Below are 24,543 nucleotides of genomic sequence, written 5' to 3' on the forward strand. Positions count from 1 at the left end.
AATGTTTTCAGTTGTAACAAAGGAATGTTGTGTGCAACCTAAATACGAACATTAAATGATTCAGTAAATTTGAAATATTTTATGTTGGAACGCTTGGTATGTTGGTACACCTGTCACATAACCGATTTTGGTTTGCAGGGACTGTCATTAGCCTTTCATTACATGTCTTTCTGGTTTGCCGATAAACAAAATAAACCGTTGTTCAACAGCGCAAGTTTAATGCAAGGACAGGCAGAAATAGCAGTTTCGGGCATTGTCGCTAAGTGTTAAAGTATATGCAGAGCACAACCTTGACCCACTTCATGATAATCATACTACGACTTGCTATGACTGGTCATGCAATGTTGAGGATATACCTAAAATCATAGGTCAAGTACTACTGTAACATTCTTACATAATAGTACCCATGGAATGTGCACAAGGGGAATTATTTTGACATTGTAGCAATGGCATAAGGAATGTATCTGGAAGAAACCAGTTTGTAGCTACCCGAGACGAGGGAGGGAGGTATGGTCATGGGAGACATTGCTTACACTACGGCAATCCATTTACTATGCAGGTCAGTAGAGCCACTGCTTTTAGGTGGTGCCCAATGTATTCTGAGGTAGGGGGACAAGGTATTTTGGGGATGGGGGCCAGGGTGTGTTGGGGCAGGTGTGGTGGTATTGTGTTGAGGTTTAGCCCTGTGCATTGGGGTTCCAGATGATGCGTCCGTCATCCCCCAGCCTCATGCCGCCCCTGGCCACCAGCTCCAGGGCGGCAGGGAAGGCCCGGTGCTCCGCCTCCCGGATGCGATCTGATAGGCTCTCCTCAGTATCATTCATCAACACCGGCACCGCCTCCTGAGCAATGATGGCCCCGGCATCAACCTCTTCCTGTGGACAAAAATAAGTTGAGAAAGCAGGGAAATATTTAGGTCCTCTCCATAGACAACTCTGCCCAAAAGCATCTTTTAGCAGGGCATCACCATTTTGAAGTAGTCAACTGGGTGGGACTTCCTATGGGTTAAGGAAGGAACACATAATTCCATCCATCATGAGGGATCAGCCAACAAATTATACTTGTGATAAAACATTCCATAACTGCAGGTGGCAGTAAATCACCAACATTGGCTTTATACCCAGGTATGCACCCTTTCAGTAGAAGATGACCTCAATGGCACTGCCATTCTCAGACACCATAATGGGAGAGATACAAAAGATAAGTCGTCTATCGAAGTCTAGGGTCCTGTCCCGGAACAACCCCTAGCCTCTAACCCTAGGCACTTGTGTATCTGAAAGGACTGGATAGGTGTAGGCAATATGGCTATAATTCCACCTAATGTATCAGAGATATCCGTTTGGAGCTTGTGGTTAGCCCTAGGGGTTTCTGGAAGCCTTGTTGATATCAAGATATGGATAACAAAACTAAATGTGCATCCATTTTTTTAATGTTCTGCAGTAGACCAGGAAACACAGGATAAGTTTGGCTTTAAGATCTGATCCGAGCCGATTTTTATACCAACATCTGGTTATGGTTAGTATTGGTGAGCTGAGGCAGGATCTGTTCCGAGTACAGTACTTACAGCCACAAAGTGGACGGTGCAGCCAGTGACCCGTGCCCCCGCCTGCAGAGCCTGCTTCTGGGCATTCACCCCCTTGAATGAGGGCAGCAGGGACGGATGGATGTTCAGCAGTTTTCCTACAACACACAAAATATATTATTCTCACATGTGCACACAAACATAATATCAAAGCATTATTAATAGAATGAAAGCATACCCAAATACGCTCCAGACCAGCGTCATCAAAAAAGTAAATAAATTCAAAAAAAAAAGTTAAATCTAAAAATCGGGTGCTCGACTGGGATGAACATTTCAAAACGCATTCCTTTCATGGGGAAAGGGAGAGGGACTAACTTCAAGGGAGAGCAAGTGAAGTTAGGACTTTTTCCTGTGTGATACATTGTCATCACAGATAAAATGCACACAAACCTACTATTGATACACACAAAGCTGGGTGGTCCTACCGTTCCACTTCCTGACGAAGGACCCTGTGAGGATCCTCATGAAGCCGGCGAGACACACCACCTCCACATGAAATTCCTCCAGCACGTGGTCAATGGTGCCGTCAAACTCTGCCCGGCTACCGTACAGCTTATGGTCAACCACCCGTGTCTGAATGCCAGCCAGAGAGGCCCTTTTGAGGCCCAAGACCCCCGGCTGGTTGGAGATCACCACCACGATCTCTGCTGAGCTGGATGTTCTCTTGGCCTGCTCCATCAGCGCCTGCAGGTTGGTGCCTGACACACACACACAATACACTTAAGGCAGTGCACACTGATAAAAAGATTAAACTTATAACTGCAATTAGCTATGGGGCACTAGTATCCACTTAACTGCAATTCTACACATATGTAGGCTCTACTTAGACACCTTTCACACTAACGAACCATCTGAAATTTGGGTGAACTATCCCTTTAACAATGGACTACAGCAGGGGTCTCCAACAGGTTGACCGGCCGACCTATGAGTGGTGGGGGGACCTGTGAGTGGTGGGGAGGGCCGGTGGTGCGTGTGTAGAGCAGCGCATGTCGTGACAACTTTTTACTGGTTGTAGGTAGGCTATTTATACTGAACAAAAATATTAAATGCAATATGTAAAGTGTTGGTCTCATTTTTCATGAGCTGAAATAAAAAGATCCTCGAAATATTTCATACGCACAAAAAGCGTATAGCTCTCAAATTGTGTGCACAAATGTGTTTACATCCCAGTTCGTGTGCATTTCTCTTCTGCCAAGATAATCCATCCACCTGATGACGATTAAACAGCACGATCATTACACAGGTGTACCTTGTGCTAGGGACAAAAGGCCACTACTATAAAATGTGCAGTTTTGTCACACAATGCCACAGATGTCTCAAGTTGTGGGGGCGTGCAGTTAGCATGCTGACTGAAGGAATGTCCAACAGATCTTTTGCCAGACAATTTAATGTTCTATTTTCTACCATAAGCCGCCTCCTTCGTTTTAGAGAATTTGTCAATACATCTAACTGCAGACCACGTGTATGGCGTTGTGGGCAAGCGGTTTGCTGATGTCAACATTGTGAACAGAATACCACATGGTGGTGGTGAGGTTATGGTATGGACAGGTATAAGCTCTGGACAATGAACACCATTGCATTTTATTGATGGCAATTTGAATGCAGAGATACCGTGACAAGATCCTGAGGCCCATTGTTGTGCCATTCCCCCACCACCACATGTTTCAGCATGATAATGCACAGCCCCATGTCACAAGGATCTGTACACAATTCCTGGAAGCAGAAAATGTCCCAGGTTTTTCCACGGCCTGCATACTCACCAGACATGTTCCGTTTATATTTTTCTTTGGTATAATAAATGGCACAATTGACAGAAAATGGCCTAACACTACTTTTAAAAGAAATTAGTTTTTTCGAAGTGTTTCTTGCACAGAGATCCTCTGGCCAACTTTATCACTCAAACTCATGTTGGATTTATCTATAGTTATGCACATGCACAAAAGGGATTTATTTAAGTAATAAGGCCCGAGGGGGTGTGGTATATGGCCAATATAGCACGGCTAAGAGCTGTTCTTACACGCGGCGTGCCTTAGTCATGGTATATTGGCCATATATCACAAACCCCCGAGGTGCCTTATTGCTATTATACACTGGTTACCAAAGTAATCAGAGCAGTAAAAATACATGTGTCATACCCGTGGTATACGGTCTGATATACCATGGCTGTCAGCCAATCAGCATTCAGGGCTCGAACCACCCAGTTATAATTACAAGGTGGTTTGAGCCCTGAATGCTGATTGGTTGAACGCTGTGGCATATCAGACTGTGTACAACAGGTATGACAAAAAAGCCCTTAGTTGTAATATATTGACCATATACCACACCTTCCTCCTTTTTGCTTAATCATAGCAGTCAAAACAAGTAAACACGACATCCATTGATGGAAAATGATCTGGCAAGTTTAATAAGGGTGAATTATCTTTTCTATTGTGACATTCTTAAGCTCACAATTATTATTTTGATGGAAAAACACATTTTGTTTCTTAGCCTTGGAAAAACACTTTTTGTTTCTTAGCCTTGGAAAAACACATTTTGTTTCTCACACCTTTCCCAAACCGCTATCGTGCATAAATGTATTTTGCCCCCCCCACACCAAACGCGATCACGGCACGCAGGTTAAAATGTCAAAACAAACTCTGAACCAATGACATTAAATTTGGGGACAGGTCAAAAAGCATTAAACATGTATGGAAATTTAGCTAGTTAGCTTGCACTTGCTAGCTAACGTTAATTTGTCCTATTTAGCTAGCTTGCTGTTGCTAGCTAATTTGTCCTGGGATGTAAACATTGAGTTGTTATTTTACCTGAAATGCACAAGGATCTCTACTCTGAGAATTAATCCACATATAAAACGGCCAACCGAATCCTTTCTAGTCATCTCTCCTCCTTCCAGGCTTTTTCATCGTTTAAATTATATGGTGAACGCATCTAAACTTTCATTGTATTACCACGACTACCGGCAAAACAGTTTGTCTTTCTATCACCCACGTGGGTATAACCAATGAGGAGATGGCACATGGGTACCTGCTTCTATAAACCAATGAGGAGATGGGAGAGGCAGGACTTGCAGCGCGATCTGCGTCAGAAATAGGAACGACATCTATTTTAGCCCTTGGCGTCGCAGACGCTCGTTAGCAGTGTGGGTACAATAATTGAATAACATGGATTTCTAAATTTATTTTGCGACGCTCGCGCACGCGACGTGTCCGGTCTGGTCAGCATGTTAGCCTTGGAAAAACACATTTTGTTTATTAGCTTTGGAAAAACACATTTTGTTTCTTAGCCTACGTTACAAATTAAGCCGATATTCCTTCTTAATTTGCTCGATAGCGTAATGGAAAAGGGTTTATTGGATAAATGTGGCAACTTCTCTTGCTGCGTAAACTATTGTGCGGGGCTAGTTTTCAGGCCTTGTGGGTGGGTTGAGGGGTCATTGGGGCTAGAAATGTTTGCTTGACCTGGCAACCCTGGTGCCGACATCAGTATATAGCTAATTCTGCTACAGAGATCTGATGAGAGCATGACTTGAACATGTTTGCTTGTAATAAAAAATAAAAAAAATGGTATAAACATCTGTTGACACATGGCAGTGTTTTCAATTTCAGAAAGTGACACACCATACACAACACTAACCTGTGCCTGAGATGAGGACGCCCACCCTGGTCCTCTTGCGGGGGACAGTGCTACTGCTGTCCCCTTGAGATGCTCCGTTCTGCATGGGCCCCAGGTCTACTACACAGGGAGAGGGGCCTAAACGCAGGCTGTGCTTCATGTTCCTGATCACCACCGGCTCGGCCCCTTCACACAAACAAAACTCAGTAAAATGACTAAGATGAATACCACCAAGCGCTGTGTGAGATAACTGTGTGCACACGTTTGAACCCATCAATACAAAAATTACATTTAATGTGAACATCTGAAGAGCATTTCCTCATTAACAAGATTGATTCGATACAACATTCGATACAACATAAACAGTTTGTTTCCTTATCTGTCTGGGAGGGTACAGAACCCATAATTCCTGTAGCATTGTTATGAGTTTCACTACGCATACTTCAGCTCTCGTCTCTCACCAGGCTGCTTGTGGGCCAGCGAGCCCACGATCCACGCATCCTCGTGGGCTTGGAGCTGCCTCAGAACACTCTGGGCATCCGGAAAGGCCACCACCAGCACGGCCCCAAGGCCACAGTTGAAGGTGCGCCCCATCTCCTCCTCGCACAAGCCCCCTTCCTCCTGGAGCCATGAGAACACAGGAGGGATGATCCAACGGGAGGCGTCTGGGTGGGACAAAGCACACAGAGCAGCTCACACACGCATTCAATATGAAGTAAATACCAACCACAGTTTAGGGCTGACCGCAATTAGTCGACTGGTTGATTGTTTGGTCGTTAGGCTGTTGGTCGATCGAGATTATTTAAGTCGAGTAGTAACACAAACACGCATATATTTACACCCATCTCAGTGAACTAATCGATTGCGGGGGCCTAGACTAAAAGCCAATTTATGCTTGAGCTGAAAGTGTGGTCAGAGGCTCAATTGCAATTACAGAGCCTCCAGAGGCATGCATAGGCCAATTCGAGCTCCGTACTGCATCGCCATGCGCCTCAAAGCTACAATGCGAAGCGCAAGAAGCAACTTCTGCTGAGGCCATATCACTGTAAATGCTGCATGGCCAATGCAGATGTTAGATTGACCATGCACCCAGATGAACAATGCACTTTTCCCTCCAGAATGCGCTCTCCCCGTCCATTTTTATGACTTCATTGTGTGAATGTTTGCATTTATCAATTCCCTGATACATAAAATCACTAGTAGTACATTTGCCGTTAATTCCTAATCTACAATGTTACAGTAATTTATTTCAATGCATTCAATATTAATATTCCAGTTTTCCTGTTATCATTGTCAGAGTGGACACATTGTTTGCTATGCTTTACACTTGTGAGAAACAAGTTAAGGTTTATTTCATTCTATTTATGAGTTTTAGTCATCGTCTTTAGTTTGGAGCACTCCTGTCAATGTTGAGTAAGGACGCGCACACAAAGGCTTATAGGCTACCTGGCCTGTGCGCAAATGTAGGCAAATAAATGTGCCGATTTGGGGATCTGCTAGTATTTCTGATTGGCTTAAACGCACCACCACTAATGATCTGCGGAGCTTCTCAAAGTACTGTTTTCTTCACCTCAAAACAGCAAGCAAACAAAGTCTGTTTTTACATCTTTTGAGAATTACAATAGTTCCTCAATGCATTTGAAAAACCTTTCCTGTGCTCTCTCTTTCGATAACCATGTCATGCTCTGAACCAATGGAAACGTCATAAAATAGGCCTACCTAATTACTTCTTATTAGTGCTCGACTTGGACTGAAATAGGTATGCTACTCATTTTGGGCACTGGTACTGTTTACATTTAGCTGCAAGAGCTCCACAATGCTTTTGAGCTAATATTCTATAATAGGAACTGGAGCTCAAGCAGTAGAAAATGTGAGGTGTCGGTACTCAGCTCCGGTGAGCTCCTGCCCAAGTCAAGCACTGCCTCTTATCCCTTGCGCAAATAGCCTGCAGTTGTGTCTGTCCCGAGCTCACTGGCGCTGGAAACTGAGGCCCCAGAATATTTTATACAGCGTTTTAAGTTCGCTTGAGCAAGCTTCAGGCTAGGCCCAAGTTAATAGATACAATTGTTCAAGTTTGTTGCAGTCAGGTCATGTGTAACCAATGTGATTTATACGAATTTTTTTTCTTAATTTTTTAAATCAGGATATTTTCTACCCGCAGGCTGCAATGTTTATTTGTTGGCTTTATACATAGTTACATATTTGTACATAGTTGGCAACAGAAATACATTTTTAGTTTTGTATCATTTTCATTTCGATAGAATTTTGATTAACCACGTGACAATGACTTTGAGATAAGACGATATTATAAAGTTTCGCAAAAATGTGCATATGAAAACCATAACTGGCACGCAGATAGGTAAAAATTGTAAGATAAATTGGCATTCCACATGAGAAAGGTTGCCGACTCCTCTTGTAGCCTATTACAGGCACTCCAGGAGAGTAATGGCAGAATCTGCAAAATTCAGCAGGAATGGGAGGAGAATAGTTGGTTCAGGTTATGGTTTTTTGCCTTCTGGTTATCTAGATCTCTGGCACTCGAGGCATTTGTCTTATTTCATCAAACGGTAAGCTTTAAGCATCAGACAATCTCAATGCATATAGATGATTTAATTAAAACAAATAGGGTGTGTCTATATACGGAAAAATTACATGTTAAAACATTTAACCAATCGATTGGTCGAAAGAACAGACAATTTTCGGTCAACTAAGATTTTTTTTGTCGGAGACAGCCCTACCACAGTTAGTACAATTCAAAACAGCATCAGGTATCTGATATGGACAACTGTTTCATCCTCATATACATTGTCTACCACTACACTTTAAAAACCAAACATGGGCAATAAGAAAAGTGTGTTTCTCTCTCTCACCCAGGTCAACGGACAGTTCCTGAGGCAGCACTCGGGGGATGTTCTCCAATAGGCCGCCCCCAGTGATGTGGGCGTAGGCCTTGATGGCGCCGCTGCGCAGGATTGGCAGGAGCAGGCGGCTGTAGATCTTAGTGGGCGTCAGGAGAACCTCGCCTGTCAATCAACATGGGGGAAGACTTTAGACGGAGAAAAAGGAACTCTACGGGTAATTACTTTAATTATTATACATTGGATTCCTGGAGCACTTTTCTAGGACCCAGATAAACTCTACAATAATACAATTGAACAGTACAGTACAAAAGAAGACCAATAGAGACTGGGATAAGACCGCTAACAGGCAGGAAGATAGTACAAGGTAAGACACCTTATGCAGGTGAACCCTACTTAATGGAAAATATAAATGACCACAAAACTGTCCATTTATCTCCTTTCGAGAGAAAGTACGAGAGAAGAAAGATTGGGCAGACACACCCAGAGAAATTCTCCCTCAAAGAAACATAGGTTTACTCTGTGTAAGAGCTTGTATGATCTCATTAACCTACCCACGGTTTGTCCAGGTTTCCCAAAAGGTGCAGGGGAGCTGTAGGTGACTCCTGCCCTCTCCAGGACCTTCCGGACCAGGCTGAATCCGTTGCTGTGCACCCCAGAGGAGGCCACCCCGATGAGCAGGTCCCCCTCGCAGATGTCCCCCAGCCTGGGTAGCAGGGCGCCCCTCTCCACGGCACCAACACAGAACCCTGCCAGGTCGTACTCTCCGGGGCCGTACACGCCGGGCATCTCCGCAGTCTCGCCGCCTAGATGAACGAATGGAAAGAACGCACACAGTTAACACAAATATATGATCAAACACACATATATGCAGTTGCAAATGTGCGCACACACACAATGTAGAACCTAGAAATTGATGGCTGGCTCACGCCCAAAATACAGATGGTTTCCAGTGCAACTAAAACCCTACTTCGTTGTTTTCGCTACACCCCCAGTATACAGCCAGCATCTCCACTTTCTTACCGCCTGAACACACAAAATAGTGCGCGCACACACACACATCCATGCATCTTAACGATGACGTCAGACTGCTCCACCCTCACCCAGCAGAGCGCAGCCCGCCAACCCGCAGGCCTCGGCCACGCCCCTGATCACGGCGGAGGCCACGCCCACATCCAGCCGGCCACAGGAGAAGTAGTCCAGGAAGAAGAGAGGCTCCGCCCCCTGGGCCAGCACGTCGTTGACACACATGGCCACCAGGTCCTGTCCCAGGGTGCTGTGCTGCTGGCATGCCTGGGCAATCTAGAGAAGGCAGCGATGAGGGCAGAGGTGAAGTTATGAAGAGGTACGATCTTAATGTCTTTGTGATTCCTGGCATAATCTCTCCTCACCTGCTTAAAACACATTAGCGAAGGAGGTCTAAGGGTAGGGACCTTGGACCTTCTCCGCCAATACAGCAGAGGCGGCGGCAAGAAAATGGGATGTGATGAATCACAGAGTAATTGAGAAACAGCTAAAACATATGCACATGATCCTACATCTAACTTTGCAAGGCCAAAAAGACTGATAAAAAAAGAACGAAAAGCCTGTACTTGAAATATGATGCTCCCTAGCTTTATTCCAGCACCAAAACATGCAATGTGGCTGGCTGCAATGTCTCATACACAGTTTCTGTTTTGAGAATTCACGCATACCTTGAGCTTGGTCCCTACTCCGTCTGTCCCAGACACCAGGATGGGGTCGATGAAGCCTGCAGCTTTGAGATCAAAGAGCCCGGCGAAGCCCCCCAGCTCAGCGTTACACCCTGATGGACAGGAGGGGAATAAAAGCAACTGTTTATTACACACTCACTGGTCTTTCACAACTGAAGAACACATCGGGGGAAAAGTTTAATACACCAATTAAAAACATGTACAAATTTTAAAAAATAATAATATTCTAATCCAGTCTAAGATCAAAGAAACATCTGGTTGATGTAAAGGTAACTGGCAAAATAAAGGAAACACCAACATAAATTGTCTTAATAGGGTGCTGGGACACCACGAGACGCCAGAACAGCTTCAATGCGCCTTGGCATAGATTCTACAAGTGTCTGGATCACTCTATTCGAGGGATTCAACACCATTCTTCCACAATAAATTCCATCATCGGTGTTTGTTGGTGTTCCCATTAGTGTTCAATTGGGTTGAGATCTGGTGACTGACACACACTTTAAACCCCCTTTGCACCCTTTGAGACCCCTCTATCAAAGTCACAGATCCCATGGTAGGAAAATTAAAATGGACAACCAGGCATTTTTATACGTGACTATAAGCATGATGGGTTGTTAATTAACTCAGGAACCACACCTGTATGGAAGCACCTGCTTTCAATATACTTTGTATCCATCATTTACTGTGTTTGCTTTATTTTGGCAGCTACCTGTATGTCTTAAATAATTAACTAAAATAATCCATCCATCCATCCGTCCACCCATACGTAAACTCAGGGGGGGAAAAAAGAAACGTCCTCTGTCAACTGCAGTTATTTTCAAAATCAAAACTAACAGTATCTGGTGTGGCCACCAGCTGCATTAAGTACTGCAGTGTATCTCCTCATGGACTGCACCAGATTTGCCAGTTCTTGCTGTGAGATGTTACACCACTCTTTCACCAAGTTCCCGGACATTTCTGGCCCTAGCCCCCACCCTCCAATCCAACAGGTCCCAGACGTGCTCAATGGGATTGAGATACAGGCTCTTCGCTGGCCATGGCAGAACACCGACATTCCTGTCTTGCAGGAAATCAGCCATACTGCTCGTTCTGTGCGTGGTGGCATTGTCATGCTGGAGGGTCATGTCAGGATGAGCCTGCAGGAAGGATACCACATGAGGGAGGAGGATGTCTTCCTTAACCCTCTGTGTCCTTAATTGCCTACCGTCTGTAAACTGTTAGTGTCTGAACAACCCTTCCACGGCTGCTTGTTCATTAATTGTTTATGGTTCATTGAACAAGCATGGGAAACAGTGCTTATACCCTTTACAATGAAGATCTGTGAAGTTATTTGGATTTTACAAATTATCTTTGAAAGACAGGGTCCTGAAAAACTGATGTTTCTTTTTTTGCTGAGTTTATATTGTAGAAAACTAATTTAAGCTTCCTGCAGCAATGAGTTTGTAGTTCAAGTCGAGAAAACTGTTCCAAATTCTGTTTTAGTAAAACTGTAGCGATGGCACGCTGTCTACAGGTACAGTATTTGTTAAAGCCCTGGGCACTACAATAAATCACTTACTTTAATTATCCAACACCCAGATAAAGTAGACAAGACAAATAACCTAATTTCTTTCCTCAGGTTCATTTCACAAGGGAAGGAAAATCATTTACCTTCTTGGAGCTTTGTAATTAGTTGGATAAGGTGAAACCATGATAGGTTGACTGAGAGACTGCTTTAGTGCAGAGCATGTAATGAAATGCCCAATCCCAAACCGACCCCAAGCATCTTGTCCCTCTAAAAATAGGCTAGGTAGAGGTTTTTGCCATAATGCTTTTACCAGTGTTGCCCAGTCATTTCACTTATTTGTTCAATTCCAGTACCAGCACACCTGATTTAACTAATCAGAGGCTTGATGATTAGTTGACCTGAATAGTTCAAAAGGTGGAATTGGAACTGGCAGGGTACTCAGCGAGATTTGGGAAACTAATCATATATCCAATCTTACACAGATCATTACACGTGGATAGGTATGGGTTTGGGAAAAGCACTGCAGCTCTCCAGGGTGTCTAGCTAGTAGTTCAGCTGTAGCTGTTCTGGTTAACGGCAATGAGACTACCTGAGCGAGAGGTGGCCTTGGCAAATGGCTTGATCATGTCTACCAGTCGATTTCCCGCAGCGATGTCCACTCCGCTGTCCTTATAAGTTAGGCCTCTGCTGGGGGAGGGACACACAGCAAGGGTCATAGGTTATGGTGAGACGACCACCCAATCAGGCTAGAGCGATTTGCCCTCTACCAATGTCAGAGTGACGCAACAGGCTATTTGTCTGTCTATGTCATATCAGGTGGTCCCTCAATTCAGCTTCTACCTCACATTACCAGATAGAGTGTACTCTAAAATAAATACTGTCATGTATAAGAATGACTTTGGGTAGACTGCCTACAAATGTTTCTCTTTCCGAAGCCCATCGACCCATTCTTAAGGGTTACAAATCATAAGTCATGTGCAAGCTAGGCCAACCTACAATTTAATGCGGGTTAACGTCACCATAGGCTTACACCAATCCAACATAAATAACTAGGAAAATTCTTCAAATATGAAAACAAAAAGTCAGACTGGAATTCTACACGATAACAGTATACAGAATGAAATGAGACTAGACAATCTCTACTGGAATGTGAGAGTTTCTAAGCCAAATCTACATGTACAGTTGAAGTCGGAAGTTTACATACACCTTAGTCCAATACATTTAAACACAGTTTCACAATTCCTGACATCTAATCCTAGTACAAATTCCCTGTCTTTGGTCAGTTATGATCAACACTTTATTTTAAGAATGTGAAATATCAGAATAATAGTAGAGAGAATGATTTATTTCAGCTTTCGTTTCTTTCGTCACATTGGGTCAGAAGTTTACATGCACTCAATTAGTATTTGGTAGCACTGCCTTTAAATTGTTTAACTTGGGTCAAACGTTTCAGGTAGCCTTCCACAAGCTTCCCACAATAAGTTGGGTGAATTTTGGCCCATTCCTCCTGACAGAGCTGGTGTAACTGAGTCAGGTTTGTAGGCCTCCTTGCTCGCACAGGCTTTTTCAGTTCAACCCACAAATGTTCTATAGGATTGAGGTCAGGGCTTTGTGACAGCCACTCCAATACCTTGACTTTGTTGTTCTCAAGCCATTTTGCCACAACTTTGTAAGTATGCTTGGTGTCATTGTCCATTTGGAAGACCCATTTGCGACCGAGCTTCAACCTCCTGACTGAGGTCTTGAGATGTTGCTTCAATATATCCACATAATATTCCATCCTCATAATGCCATCTATTTTGTGAAGTGCACCAGTCCCTCTTGCAGCAAAGCACCCCCACAACATGATGCTGCTACCCCCCGTGCTTCACGGTTGAAATGGTGTTCTTCGGTTTGCAAGCCTCCCCTTTTTCCTCCAAACATAACGATGGTCATTATGGCCAAACAGTTCTATTTTTGTTTCATCAGACCAGAGGACATTTCTCCCAAAAGTACGATCTTTGTCCCCATGTGCAGTTGTAAACCGTAGTCTAGCTTTTTTATTGCAGTTTTTGAGTAGTGGCTTCTTCCTTGCTGAACGGCCTTTCAGGTTATGTCAATACAGTACTCATTTTACTGTGGATATAGATACTTTTGTACCTGTTTCCTCCAGCATCTTCACAAGGTCCTTTGCTGTTGTTCTGGGATTGATTTGCACTTTTTGCACTAAAGTACATTCATCTCTAGGAGACAGAACGCGTCTCCTTCCTGAGCTGTATGATGGCTGCGTGGTCCCTTGGTGTTTATACTTGCGTACTATTGTTTGTATAGATGCACGTGGTACCTTCAGGAATTTGGAAATTGCTCCCAAGGATGAACCAGACTTGATTTCTTTAGATTTTCCCATGATGTCAAGCAAAGAGGCACTGAGTTTGAAGGTAGGCCTTGAAATACATCCACACCTCCAATTGACTCAAATTATGTCAATTAGCCTGTCAGAAGCTTCTAACGCCATTACTTTTTCTAGAATTTTTCAAGCTGTTTAAAGGCACAGTCAACTTAGTGTATGTAAACTTCTGACCCACTGGAATTGTGATAGTGAATTATAAATTAAATAATCTGTGTAAACAATTGTTGGAAAAATTACTTATGTCCTAACCGACTAGCCAAAACTACAGTTTCTTAACAAGAAATTTGTGGAGTGGTTGAAAAATGAGTTTTAATGACTCTAACCTAAGTGTATGTAAACTTCCAACTTCAACTGTAAACATCAGACAGACAGAGGTAGACTTTGTCTAGGATTAGCCAATACTCCCTCCTGTCAATATGTACTCAAACAAAATGTAGGGTTCTAACATTAAGATGGTCAAACTATTACAGTGAAATGAATGAGGGGTGTTTGTGTGTTCAGTGCGTGTCCACCCTGTCCTCTCACACACACCTGTGCTGGGTGAGGTGGGCGATGGCTCGGTGACCGATGTCACGTCGGTACACGGCTCCCGGGAACCCCACAGCGGCCACACCCCGATTGGCTGCGTGCAGGGCCATCTCCAGGGACGACCTAACAGCGGTGACAGTGAGGACACGCCCCCCGCTGGAGACAACACCCCCTTCCTTCAGTGACGTGCCGGCGTGGAACACCTGCACCCCCGTCTCCTCCACCTGAGACAGACCTGAGAGAGAGAAGAGAGCGATGAGGGAATTAGAAAGATATGGAGGAAGAGAGAGGGAGTGTGGATGAGAGGTAGAGAGAGAAGGGGGGGGGAGAAAGCAGGAGATAAGAGTCCCTAATCTCCCCCCTACTTTAAATCATTTTTATGCAAATATTCTAAAATCCGCATTTAAAAAAACGTGCATTTTCCCACCAGATACATTTCCATAAAAGGCTGTGCATAATGACATAGCGCACATAAAAGTAACTTCTGGGGTTAAATTCCCAAGTACCAAATAAAAGTTATATGGGTTTCCATTGCATTTTCAACTCAATTGATGGTTGTGTCACAATAAATGTGTATATCACGAATGGGCACACTCTGGTCTTGGCACGTGCGCTCTATATAGAACGGTTCGCAGATACAGTGCTGGTATAACCTACATGAGATTATTATGGACTAAAAGAAACTGTATTTTGATTTGTCAAACAGCAGCCATGGATCAATTATGTCACCAGAATAATATAATATTTATTGGAAAGGAGAATCATGCTTATCACTGTGCACTTTCACCACCCTGTGAAGTTCATCACTTATTCCAACTTTTCCACTCAGGGCCACCCTTCCAGCATTACAAGATATCTGGGCTAAAAAACATTGGACATTTCTGACAAGTTATAAATAGCTCTAAGGTATACAATGACTCACATGACAAGAGGAACTGATGATGCACTACCCAATTTACAAATTGCACCTTATGCATTCTACTACAACTTTCAAGAGCAAATTTAAAGTCGGACTGAGTTCCTTTTTCTCCATTATAGACATTGATCAAGTGCACAAGGCTACATGTGGGCAAAAACATCATTCACCGAGTAAAGAATTAAATAATCCCCCTCTCACACACAAGTGTTACTGTAAAGTTCAACACAAAAGCAATATCTTTGGGCTACACTGCACATTCTTACATTGTACACTGACTGTAAACATGTGTTCTACAATGTGCCAGCAGAGCATGATACCCTTTGTTGGCATTATTGATCTCTTTCAGGCAGAGAGTACACCTGGCATACCCCTTTATACCACTGTATTGAAAAAATGAGAAAGAGGGAAAGTGTGTGGTGTTTCTCTCCCCTCGATAGTGGCATCCAGCTTAAGCCAGGCTCGGCTCCAGCTACACTTGTTTAACAAGCAACGCCTCATTTTCACCTACTGTAATTCTCTCATTAACCACATAGTGTATAGAGAAAACATTAGTTCACAGATAGTAGTTTGTTAGCTAGTTAACATTTCACACAGATTGCCTGGGTCCAGTAAGCAACTAACGCGTTATAGCTCGAAGAACGGCAAGGAGTCGTATAACGTTACAGTACCAGGACACCTACACCACCCGATGTCACAGGAAGGCCAAAAAGATCAGCATGGACATCAACCACCCGAGCCACTGCCTGTTCACCCCGCTATCATCCAGAAGGCGAGGTCAGTACAGGTGCATCAAAGCTGGGACCGAGAGACTAAAAAAACAGCTTCTATCTCAAGGCCATCAGACTGTTAGCCAGCACTAGCACATTAGAGGCTGCTGCCTATAGACTAGAGAGGCTGCTGATAGACTAGAAATCTCTGTCCACTTTAAGGAATGGAACACTAGTCACTTTAATGTTTACATATCTGGCATTACTCATCTCATATGTATCATCCCCCCCCTCTGATAACCAGGTGGTGAATCGCATCTCTGCATGTCTGGCAGACATATCAGTGTGGATGACGGATCACCACCTCAAGCTGAACCTCGGCAAGACGGAGCTGCTCTTCCTCCCGGGGAAGGACTGCCCGTTCCATGATCTCGCCATCACGGTTGACAACTCCATTGTGTCCTCCTCCCAGAGTGCTAAGAACCTTGGCGTGATCCTGGACAACACCCTGTCGTTCTCAACTAACATCAAGGCGGTGACCCGTTCCTGTAGGTTCATGCTCTACAACATTCGCAGAGTACGACCCTGCCTCACGCAGGAAGCGGCGCAGGTCCTAATCCAGGCACTTGTCATCTCCCGTCTGGATTACTGCAACTCGCTGTTGGCTGGGCTCCCTGCCTGTGCCATTAAACCCCTACAACTCATCCAGAACGCCGCAGCCCGTCTGGTGTTCAACTTTCCCAAGTTCTCTCACGTCACCCCGCTCCTCCGCTCTCTCCACTGGCTTCCAGTTGAAGCTCGCATCCGCTACAAGACCATGGTGCTTGCCTACGGAGCTGTGAGGGGAACGGCACCTCCGTACCTTCAGGCTCTGATCAGGCCCTACACCCAAACAAGGGCACTGCGTTCATCCACCTCTGGCCTGCTCGCCTCCCTACCTCTGAGGAAGTACAGTTCCCGCTCAGCCCAGTCAAAACTGTTCGCTGCTCTGGCACCCCAATGGTGGAACAAACTCCCTCACGACGCCAGGTCAGCGGAGTCAATCACCACCTTCCGGAGACACCTGAAACCCCACCTCTTTAAGGAATACCTAGGATAGGATAAAGTAATCCTTCTAACCCCCCCCCCCCCTTAAAAGAGTTAGATGCACTATTGTAAAGTGGTTGTTCCACTGGATATCATAAGGTGAATGCACCAATTTGTAAGTCGCTCTGGATAAGAGCGTCTGCTAAATGACTTAAATGTAAAAATGTAAATGTATATACTGTATTCTATACTATTCTACTGTATCGTAGTCCGTTCAGCTCTGACATCACTCGTCCATAGGTACACAACCATTCAAAAGTTTGTGGTCACTTAGAAATGTCCTTGTTTTTGAAAGAAAAGCACATTTGTTGTCCATGAAAGTAACATCAAATTGATCAGAAATACAGTATAGACATTGTTAATGTTGTAAATGACTATTGTAGCTGGAAACGGCAGATTTTTTTATGGAATATCTATATAGGCCCATTATCAGCAACCATTGATCCTGTGTTCCAATGGCACGTCGTGTTAGCTAATCCAAGTTTATCATTTTAAAAGGTTAATTGATCATTAGAAAACCCTTTGCAATTATGTTAGCACAGCCGAAAACTGTTGTGCTTATTAAAGAAGCAATAAAACTGTCCTTCTTTAGACTAGTTGAGTATCTGGAGCATCAGAATTTGTGGGTTTGATTACAGGCTCAAAATGGCCAGAAACAAAGACCTTTCTTCTGAAACTCGTCAGTCTATTCTGGTTCTGAGAAATGGAGGCTATCCATGTGAGAAATTGCCAAGAAACTGAAGATCTCGTACAACACTGTGTACTACTCCCTTCACAGAACAGCGCAAACTGGCTCTAACCAGAATAGAAAGAGGAGTGGGAGGCCCCGGTGCACAACTGAGCAAGAGGACAAGTACATTAGTGTACAGTTTGAGAAACGATGCCTCACAAGTCCTCAACTGGCAGCTTCATTAAATAGTACCCGCAAAACACCAGTCTGAACATCAACAGTGAAGAGGTGACTCCGGGATGCTGGCTTTCTAGGCAGAGTTCCTGTCCAGTGTCTGTGTTCTGTTGCCCATCTTAATCTTTTCTTTTTATTGGCCAGTCTGAGATATGGGTTTTTCGTTGCAACTCTGCCTAGAAGGCCAGCAACCCAGAGTCGCCTCTTCACTGTTGAAAAATATCCCACCTTGTGTAGCGCATTTAGTTTTGCCAACATTTGTAAAGTTCACTGACAAATGTGCCATTTCCATCAGGCCTGTCGTAACATTTTTTTATCCTACATGTACTTCACTCACGTTAAAAGGTTGGAAAGAAACCAGATTAATGTTATGTAATTAGTTGATAGGTCGGTTGTTCAGCATCGGTTTCGACTGACAGCAAAACTGTTCCAAACGCGAATATTCACTAGGCTCAAAGGGGAACCATACAAAAGAAGAGGCAAACGGAATGAAACGTGGAGGAATTTGTCCAATGGAAACTTATTTCCGGTGCAAAACACTTTGCAACAGTGTGACTAATGAATACACCCCAGTCAAGTAGCGATCGACAGAAGCGTACCTACCTGTGATTGCGACACCTTTTGTATAGGAGCCAGGGTAGCCAGGGCTGGCCATGACCACGGTAACTGCAGAGCTGTCCTGGTGCCACTCAGGTGCACTGGATGCTAACTTCCCCTCCAGGGTGCTCTGGAGTACCTCATACAGGTCACTCTTCAGCAAGGGCATCAGCACCTGGAACAGTAGGAAGAAAATATTTTGATTCAGAGTGAAACAGGGATGTAATACTGGAATTCCCATTTTCCCACTACAAAATGTTTAGCTACGGTTTGCCCAACTGAACATGATTCAGGCAGGATCGGAATTGTCCTAATAGGCACAGATTAAGGACCAGTTCATACTCCATTTATCTTAACCTTACCCATTAGATGAATACAAGTGCAAAACTTGACTTATCAGCTCCATGATGATAACATAGAGCAGTGACATATACCAATAACACATGCTCACACACACACAGTTGACCAACCTGACACTCTGGGTCGCCGAAGCGACAGTTAAACTCCAGGACCTTCGGCCCCTGCTTGGTCAACATCAGCCCAGCATACAGCACACCTGATAGAGGATGACAACATGTAAACGAGCGAGACAAATAAAAGAGAGAAAGAGGGACACGATTTTGCACCCCTTTCATTTCCACTCAATAACCAGTGTGCTGCCTGCAGTTCATTACTCACCCACATAGGGGGTTCCCTCCTCCTTCATGCCATCCACAGTCTTCTGGAGGACAGTCTCTCTGATCTGCTGCAAAAGCTCCTGAGACACCTGGACACAAATGGATGTGTGATTGACAGACAGAGGACAAACAGATGGACAGATAATAGCATGTTGTGCACAGAGAGAGAGAGTCCTTCACATTCTGAGCAATGTGAGACAATGGTCGGTGGTTGTCAAGTGTGTGTGTGAGTACCTGGGGGGTGGGGCAGTAGGCCCCCATGCCGCCCGTGTTGGGGCCCAAGTCCCCGTCCCGCAGGCGTTTGTGGTCCTGGGCCGGGGGCATGGGGGACACACTGCAGCCATCACTGAAACACAGACACTACACAGGGAAGGAGATCGAGACAGAGAAAGAGCAAGTAGTTAGTAAATGCCAATAATGGAACCGCATATTGAATTGTCGTCCGGGTACATACAGGCCGACATTTTGCACAAGCAAATGGCAGTGAGCAAAACCATAACATTTTAAATAGACATGGAAAGCACATTAGCCAATGTATTCTTTGCATAGATCTTTGCTTTTTTGCTCGACGAAAATGTTGCCCACTGTGCATGTAAACGTGGGTATTTCACAAGTAAAAGAAAGAGGACCGGACACTCACAGACACTTCTTCTCCCTCCAGTAGTTCCTCCACCACCACAGTCTCCCCGGCAGAGCCAAATGTTTTGTCCTGCAACACACACAAACCTTGTTTAAATTGGGAGCTGGATTTGTCGAGTCGCGCCGAATACAACTGGTGTAGACCTGCTTGCTTACCAGCCCTTCCCAACGATGCAGAGCTTAAAAATATAAAATAGTAACACAAGAGGAATAAAATAAAGTACACAAGAATGGAGCTATATAAAAAGGGAGTACCAGATCAATGTGCAGAGGTACGAGGTATTTCAGGTAGATATGTACATGAAGGCAGGTTAAAGTGACTAGGCATCAGGATAGGTAAGAGTAAAATAAAGAACAGAGTAGCAGCAGCAAATTATGAGTGTAAAAGTGTGTGAGCGTGCGCGTTTGTGTTGTCGATATGTGTGTGCGCGTATGTAGTGTGTGAGATTGAGTGTGTATATAATAGTCTAGTGAGTGTGCATAAGTGACACCTCATCTCCCCCAAAAGAACAACATTCAAGGCCGAGCGACATTCTTATGAAAACTGCTGTACCGAGGCACACACACAGATACCATTTGTGACAATCAAGAGAGGATAGACTGTGGTATTCTTAACTATTATGGTGGGAAATGCAAAACTAACTTTGGGTCACTTTGAAACTATACCTTCATTATGTCCAGCACAGCCTGGCAGGCCTCCTCCTGGTCCTTGGCCACAATGACACCCTTCCCTGCAGCCAGGCCACTGGCCTTCACCACCAGAGCAGGAAAACTGGCCCTGGGGTTAAAGGTTAGAGAGCCACAGAGCCAGGGTCAATTATATTTCAGTTCAGGAGATGGGGTACAAATTCATCATGACAGACTACCTGGACTTGTCCGATTAGAAACACTGTTTTCCATGAACATGACCCCATCTCTCTAACAACTTCACCCCCACCCCGGTACTGACGTGCGGATGTAGCTGCAGGCCTCCTGGGGGTCGGTGAAGGAGCACCAGTTGGCTGTGGGGATGCCGTGACGGTCCATAAAGGCCTTGGAGAAACTCTTACTGGCCTCCAGCTGGGCAGCCTTCGCCGAGGGGCCAAAACACGGGACCCCTGCCGCTTGCAGGTCATCTACCATGCCTGGGGGGGGGGGGGCAGAGAAGAATGGGAGGAAAGGAAAAGTATTATATTTATAGTGCATTGATACTTACATATTTTCTACACTTTATTTATCCAAGTGAGTCAATTAAGAACAAATTATTTTTTACAATGACGGCCAACTTGGCATTTCCTTTGTACCTGTACTGTACTGTTTCAGAAGGCTGAATATGAAATGGGGAAGATAAGGATGTATGCCACTCACCTGCTGCGAGAGGCACCTCGGGCCCTACCACCACCAGCCCCACGCTATGCTCCTTACAGAACTGAGCCAGGATGGAGTGATTACTCACAGACACCTCTGTGCAGAGGGGGGGAAGAGACGCGCACACACAAATTTCAGATGCAACGGAGCGGCTAATAGTTTTTCTAGATCATACGATTCCTGGTAATGTCAGGTGATCATAAAAAGACCTCAGACATATCATGATGTGAAACAACAGTTATGCGTGTCCTTCTAACCAGAGTTGGAGATCTTTCCACAGTTGGCGGTGCCAGCGTTCCCTGGTGCCACCAGGACCTGCTGGATGTGTGGTGACTGTGCCAGCTTCCATGCCAGGGTGTGTTCCCGCCCACCACTGCCAATCACCAGCAACCGCACTGCCATGGCAACTGAATGACAGGTAGATGGAAAAACCAATCACACAACATACACACGTGATCAAATCACATCACCGAACCAGGATGGTGCTCAGTAAGACAACATCACGGAACTTTCAGACAGAAATACATTCTATAGAACAGACATGCTTCGCTGACATGTAGAATAAAGAAACTTGTCAGCTCTATACAACACATTTCTATCTGCAACCTTCAGAACATTGCACCCTTCTGAATTCAACCCAGGTTAGTCACTGGGCACTAACAGCGACAGTAAATAAAACAGCTTCTCAAATGACTTTAATTTATCAGCCATAAAGGAAGCTATTTAATTGCATGTGAAAATTGACCTATGGTGCAGGAAGCCTGCAAATGAGGACCTTACCCAAGGCCTCATCACCAGGCTGCTGTGAAGGATTGGTGACCTTTTGCTGGAGCCTAGCATTTAAATCACCTATTCATACATCACATTTTTAGGGACACTGCAAAAATCTGTCTCCAATTAGTTGTCATTGTCCAAGAGCCCATTCTGTGTAGGGACCCATTAAAATCGATGTGTCATTTGCATTAAAAAACAAACATTTTAAGCAACATATCATGTATCAGTGTGTTAATGACAGTTGAAACAGGTTGGGGGGACTAACATGTACAATCCCTTGAATATTGTTTTGTGTTTAATTTGCCTCAGAAAGACGTAGATCAGGGATGGGCAACGGGCAGCCCAAGAGCCTCGGATCAATTTCCAAAATGGGGAACTATGTCGGGGTCTCAACTTACGAGTTACAATAGACAAGGTACAATATCCACATTTGGTTATGGATCAGCAGCTTTTTCTTGTTCTTCTTACATCAGTTATTGATAGTCAATTAGACCATGTCAGCAACATTTTGGGGGCGGGGGGGGTTGCTGAATTAGAAGGCCGCTAAACTGCCGAATTAACGGCCAGTGGGCCCCCATTGATTTTGTTAGTCAGTCTCACTCAGATATCATGTAAAAACAAATCTGCAACCATTTCTCTCCGCTGTCAACAGGAGAGCCACTCGGGTGGGGTGGGTACGGGTATGCAGACCGTTGAGCAACTGTGCCCATCAGTGAGTTTTTAGTGGCCCCCACCCGCATCTAAGTTTGCTATCCCTGTTGTAGATGGCCAGTATTTGGGTTGAATAAGTGGTGGGCATGCCTTTGCCCCAATCAATACTCCCCCTCCCAACAAACAAACAAACCAGGGGCTCAGAGTTTAAACCAGTCCAATCTCCCATTTTACCAAACGTTACGTTGCAGATAGAAATGTGGCTGCTTGATCTACATAGAAATAGTCTATCTGAACGTTCAATCCTGCTGAACATGCCTCTGGAACGTCATGGCTAGAAGGGATCAGTTGCCAAATTAACATCAGAATTTACTTTTCATGGCAGGTTAGGAGAACTTAAGCAGCAGGCTAGGATAATTAACTTAGCAGGTTAGGATAAATAGGTGTTAAGGTTAGGAAAAGGGTTAGGGTTAGCTTAAATGAAATAAATAAACACCTTTTTACGTTAAATTTGACAAAAAGCTGGATCCCTTCTGAAAGAGATTTGCTAAACATAAATCCTAACACTTCTAGCCATGACCCCTGGAATGGCCTATACGCCTACTGATACAATTCCTGAGGAGTATGTACAACTAAATTACATCAGCAGACTATCAAATATGAGCTTTTACATAGATAATGTGAGTAGCACGATGCGCGTGGTTCCCAATTAGTCGACTAGCTCCCTTTGATTGGAAATACTCACTCATGTGACTCACGAGGCAATGGGACTATTAATTTACAGAGGTTTGAGAACTTTTGAAAAGATAATTTACTAAAATGTATAAAATGATTGTCCGCAACTCATCGCTTTTTTTCCTAATAAAAAAATAATCAGCACAATTGATGCAATCAGTACTAAAAACACAGGGTGGACAAGGAACTTTTTTTTACAAAGTTTGTTGACCAGTGATGGCAGAATGAGCCCACTGGCTACAATTTAACATGTGGGTGGAATGGCTCCACAAGCAACGTTAAACTACATAGTTAGACAGCTACAGTAGCTAGCTACAATTGTAGCCAGTTAACTCAAAAGCTGTAGTTTCGCCACACTATCGTTTGATAATTTCATTGACGTATCTATAGATTTGCAGCCACATGCAAAAATACTAACAAAAATCACCCTCTTTCGCAATGAGTCGTGTTCTTGTAGTTTTACCAAGGTACTGTAGCCAACTTCCCCAGTTGATTCCAAATTGTAATTAGCATCACGATGGTAAAACTCCGAGACCACACGCGCATCACTGCAAGTTCTCATAAAACAACTTAGATTAAGTCTATTAAAGCCAAACTCACATGTATCTTGTGTAGTGGCGAGTTAGTATTTTTGATGACAGAGCCCACGTCCAGCAGTACTTTCCTTGCCCACAGCTAGGGGAGACTACCCTGTGTGCTCCCGGGCAGTAAGCACGCGGAGTATTGCAGCATTAAATTGCTAGTCGAAACTAGCAAACTCGTACATTTTCGACTTTTAACTGGTTCTGGTTATACACGCGCCGCATTCAACCAGTTAACAAGTCGGACTTTTCCAGTTGCAACTAGCACTTGAACGCAGCATATCAATTCTCAAACCACGTGGACCCAATATGATACATAACTGTGTTTGTTTAGCTTTTAAACGCGGGTCAAATAATAGATAGATGTAACTTCTATAAGCCATTTATGTAGGCAGTGTCTAGTAAAAGGTATTTAGATAAAGTTTATAATGTGCATATCAAGTTTTGTTTCTGTAAACATGTGTTAACTTCCTTAGCCTCTAGTCGTTTTTTCATTCAGAGAATCATGGGAGTTGTAGTTTTTAGGTCATCTCTATATTTTAAGCATGTAGAGCAGGGGTATTCAACTCTTAAAGGCGCTGCATGGTCAATCTGAATCCTGCATTGGCCGTGCAGCATTTTCGACGATATGGCCTATGCAGAAGTCAGGGTATTCATACATCTTGCTCTTTGTGGAGCAGCACAGAGCTGTTGTGAAGGAAGTTGTCAAGGAAGTACATTTTTCTTTATTTAGGACCT

The 24,543-nt window shown here is 44.2% G+C and overlaps 1 protein-coding gene across 2 annotated transcripts; it reads right to left on the reverse strand.

Annotated features, from left to right (window-relative positions):
- Positions 1 to 197: 197 nt before the first annotated feature.
- On the reverse strand, positions 198 to 24,089 carry LOC139566505 (trifunctional purine biosynthetic protein adenosine-3-like). 2 transcript variants are annotated; one of them, XM_071387796.1, is made up of 21 exons: positions 23,825 to 24,089; positions 21,322 to 21,471; positions 21,065 to 21,160; positions 20,667 to 20,841; positions 20,384 to 20,495; positions 19,719 to 19,787; positions 19,313 to 19,438; positions 19,080 to 19,167; positions 18,872 to 18,957; positions 18,408 to 18,576; positions 14,192 to 14,423; positions 11,861 to 11,955; positions 9,747 to 9,856; positions 9,156 to 9,354; positions 8,607 to 8,858; positions 8,065 to 8,217; positions 5,656 to 5,859; positions 5,216 to 5,380; positions 2,008 to 2,280; positions 1,565 to 1,680; positions 198 to 875 (listed from the first exon to the last, which is right to left on the reverse strand). In XM_071387796.1, the coding sequence occupies exons 2-21, from the start codon at positions 21,464 to 21,466 to the stop codon at positions 678 to 680; spliced, it is 3,063 nt and encodes a 1,020-aa protein (XP_071243897.1). In that variant the 5' UTR covers positions 21,467 to 21,471; positions 23,825 to 24,089; the 3' UTR covers positions 198 to 677. The 2 variants fall into 2 exon arrangements, with proteins under 2 accessions (XP_071243897.1, XP_071243896.1); XM_071387795.1 differs by having other exon boundaries at positions 11,861 to 11,958.
- Between the last annotated feature and the right edge of the window lie 454 nt (positions 24,090 to 24,543).

This window comes from Salvelinus alpinus, chromosome 38, assembly GCF_045679555.1.
Source record: "Salvelinus alpinus chromosome 38, SLU_Salpinus.1, whole genome shotgun sequence".
In the NCBI taxonomy this organism is placed as follows: Eukaryota; Metazoa; Chordata; class Actinopteri; order Salmoniformes; family Salmonidae; genus Salvelinus; species Salvelinus alpinus.